This window comes from Citrus clementina, unplaced genomic scaffold (assembly GCF_000493195.1).
Source record: "Citrus clementina cultivar Clemenules unplaced genomic scaffold, Citrus_clementina_v1.0 scaffold_5, whole genome shotgun sequence".
In the NCBI taxonomy this organism is placed as follows: domain Eukaryota; kingdom Viridiplantae; phylum Streptophyta; class Magnoliopsida; order Sapindales; family Rutaceae; genus Citrus; species Citrus x clementina.
In genome coordinates, this window is record NW_006262201.1 from 22,788,717 (window position 1) to 22,792,559 (window position 3,843).

General features: G+C 39.0%; 1 protein-coding gene across 1 annotated transcript; it reads left to right on the top strand.

Moving 5' to 3' along the window:
- Positions 1-2,730: 2,730 nt before the first annotated feature.
- LOC112098035 (lysine-rich arabinogalactan protein 19-like) lies at positions 2,731-3,600 on the top strand. Its single transcript, XM_024183634.1, has one exon. The coding sequence runs from the start codon at positions 2,731-2,733 to the stop codon at positions 3,598-3,600; it is 870 nt and encodes a 289-aa protein (XP_024039402.1).
- The last annotated feature ends 243 nt before the right edge of the window (positions 3,601-3,843 follow it).

The following is a 3,843-nucleotide window of genomic DNA, read 5'->3' on the forward strand; positions in this document are numbered from 1 at the left end:
TTGTTGGAAGATTGGGATCCTCAAGAGAGAGGTTGAAATTGGGGTAAAAGGTTAATAAGACACTGCCAGCATAAAGGGTTGTCAGAACGGTGCCTACAACAGCGTGTTGGTACTCCTTGAACCTGGTGTCTAGGAGAGCAATTCTAGTTGTAACAAGTAAGCCTTTTCGACCATGAAGAGTGAGAATTAATCGTACACCACCAAGATGGAGGTGTGTGTAGCCTTCTCGTTTCCAATTGGCGACGAGATCTGAAGGTATTTCCATAGTGACATATTGTTCACTCTATGAGGCTTGTAGAGCACACTGGTCCAGTCTAGAAGACTGGATATACTCTTTTGGGAGTGGTCTTTTAGTGGAGATGAGAGTCCGAATACTTCTAGTGAAAGAAGTTTTCTGTTTGTAGAGATTGTAAGGACTCATGATGGGAAACTGGGACTCATTGATTTGAGCAGATTCTGGAATATAAGAATATTCAACAAGATTCTCAATTTTCGAGGTTATGTGTTTAGAACATGATTTGGGAAGAGAGAGAGTAGAAGAAAGGGAAATATGAGATGAAGATGATGTAGAAGTTGAAGATGTGTGTGTTTCCATGGTTGAGGAATCTTCTTCTAGGAGATCAAATAAGATTATTCAAATTAATAATGATACCACCTCAACATGCAGTGTGGCTCTGATACCAGTGGGTAGAAAATTGGATTCTTTAAATGCGAAGGTTAAATGTCTAGAAATAGAGAATAAAAGGTTGCGTGATGAAATTATGCCTTTTAAAGAAAAGCAAAGCATTGCATTTGAGCATGAAAATTCACATGTGAATGATTTGACTAAGGAGAATGAAACTTTTACGAAAAAGTGTAAGGAGCTTAATGATATTGTTTTAAAATTCACAAATGGTCAAAGGAAATTATAAAAATTACTCAGGTCTCAAAAATATGTTTTTGACAAAGGAGGCATTGGTTATAAGTCTAATTTGAAACAAAAATATTATAAGAACTATGCCAAATAATTGACATGACCCTAATCTAGAATTGTATGGAACCGCGACCCGATACTCAATGAAGTCACGAACCTTGGTATGTGAGGATGCCACAATCAACTATGGATGGACTAATTGAAGCCACGGAAATCCGGTAAGTTCAAAGAGTTAGTCTAAGAACCAAAGAGAATTAACTCTCAAGAAAATTGTATCAAAATGAATCTATCTTTCCTTTTTGGATAAAAGTACATTGCATAGTGCTGGTTACAAGAATTTCCATCCCATAATTGCCCTTGAAATGTTAAAAAATAAATCTGAAAATCAAATCAAAACTAATTCCCATGAAAAATGCCTAATCTAAGCAAATAAGGAAAGTCTTCTCAATGGTTTAAATGCCTTACATCAATTCTAAAAGCACACACTTTTAATAATGGAAAGAGAAGGTTATACTCACCTCCATATCGGAGGAGTCAGACATTACCTCACAGCCTGAATTGCTATGCTAGATACTAGGTTCACACATTACCAAGATGTTGTTATTAGTACGGTCTTAACTACTCTTCATGTTGGAAGTGTTTTACTCACTTTCTATCCCAATTTCAACCTTTCTCTTCAAGACACTAATCTCTCCACTGCCTTGAAAGTCCAAGTGCAAATTCAAGGTGCAGAACAAATCTCTTCTGCAAAAATTGCAACTCTTCACCATCAATTGGTCTATAGGCTCCAGAACCATGCCTTAGATCTTCCTTCACCTGAGCACCACTCTGACGCCCTTATGGTGTTAGCAGAATCAGATCAGATACCAATGATCATTCAAATTCCAAGACAGATCCCTAGACATGAACTCATAAAACTCATGCCCTTGGAATGGATTTCAAATTATGAGAAGTTCCACACCAATACTTCTCCTATCCAAACAACAGAGAGTATGTTTGAACGACGATCTGATGGAACTGTCCGAATGACTTTTCGACCTCCACCAACAGCACCAGAGGAGCCTCCACGGCTCTCATTCACTTATTCAGCCATGGTTACAGTTGTTCAGACCGCTCAAGAAAAGCTGCCAATTACAGGATTCAATTTAGAAGGATATCCTGTCTATCCTGCCAAACTTAATGGCCACTTTCTTTGGGATTCACCAAGATCAGGAAATTGTGACCCAGATTGTCCCTGTTGGGATGATTGGGAAGAAGATGATGTTGAACCACAGCGGAGAAGAAAACCAAAAAAGAAAATACCTAAAGCTTCGTGCTCACACAATCAACCTAAACCACCTCATAATCCTCCACCACCACCAGCTCCATTACCCATCTACCAAAAAGAACTCAGATGGATTACAAAAAATTACAAGACTGAAGTTCTTCCACACATCTAGAATTCCAACCCACCCATACAGCTTATGGCTTGTATGATGTTTTCATCCACCTCCCAAGATTATTCCTCCAATTTCTCTGTTCTAGAAACCCAAACCGATCCACAACGAAAGGTCATCACCAAACCCTTTATTCCTTTAGCTATAACTCCCACATGTCACTTAGAAGACCCTAAACCTTTTGAGGTTGTTCTCAACTGGCAAACCCAAAATACCAGAGCTCAAAATGAAACCTTGGTTGATCTCCATAAAAAGGTTAATCATATCAGTTTATGAACTGATCATATTGAGTCTAAGATGGACTCGATTACTTCCCAAATGTAGCAAATTTACCAAAATCTTCAATCCAGAATCTCTCAACTAGATTCAGAATTAAGAACCATGCTGAGTCATCGATACTATGGCCTAGAATTTGATCAGAAAGAGAAGGAAATTAGAAAATTGAAAGCAGAACTTGAACAGATTGAGTCAGAAAGGCAAAGGCCCATATTATTTACCACCTCTCCACCATTACCTTTCATCAGCCCAGCCTTCCATCCTTTTGCACCTATGCTTTCTCCCATAAAACCACAAGACCCGTCCAAATTATTTGGCATGACACATACTTTGTTTAGAAATAATCCTCTGCCAAAACCATCTAGATCTAAACCTCATTCTCGACCAAGCCTAGAAAACCCACCGTTTCCACCACCTTTGTCCATCCCAGAACAGCAGCCGCCTCTTTATACCCCACTTCCTCCTCAACCAGCACCAACTCAGGCCAAAGATAAATCCCCAATGCAACAATACAGTGCACAAATAATCCCAGATCCATCCGATACAAACCAAACTTCTAATTCAAATCTAGCCGTTTCAGAAGATCCATCTGACTCTGAAATAGAATCTTCCATTTCATCTAGTGATTCTGAAAAATCTTATGCTGACATCACTAAAATCCTTATGGCCCAACCTGAAGAGACCAAACCTGCTCAATCCTCAAGAACTGACCCATTCTTTGAAATACCCTCAGATATTGAAGAAGATCCACCAGAAGCATCCTCAGCTCTAACCCGACCTGCTCATCCCCAAAATGATCATAAACCTTCAAATGGTCCATGGTTCACTTTTGATGATATCCCTGTAGCTAAATGGAGAGACAAATTATCCGAAATGGCTGCTTGGATAGATCTCCAAATGTTAAGAGCAAATGCTACTACAACATCAGTCCTTAGAGAACTTGCTACTCGTTTTAAGGGATCTTTAAGAGATTAGTTTGATACTTTAGGAGAGTACAGACAATTATAGTTTGTGCAACTGCCTAATGTCTCAACTGCTCTTTTTGTCATTCACGAGCAATTCATTGGAGAATCAGCCGCCGTCTTTGAAGCTGCAAGAAGAGACTACCTCAATATGAAATGCTGCTCCCTCAACTCTAAAGATCTTGATTTCCATTATAAACGGATGTCCATCCTATTTTATAAGCTCAATGGGTTCAATGATCCGACTCTCAAACAT

Bases quoted from the DNA above. Each gene is read 5' to 3' on its own strand.
- LOC112098035 (XM_024183634.1), top strand. From the start codon at position 2,731: ATGCTGAGTCATCGATACTATGGCCTAGAATTTGATCAGAAAGAGAAG.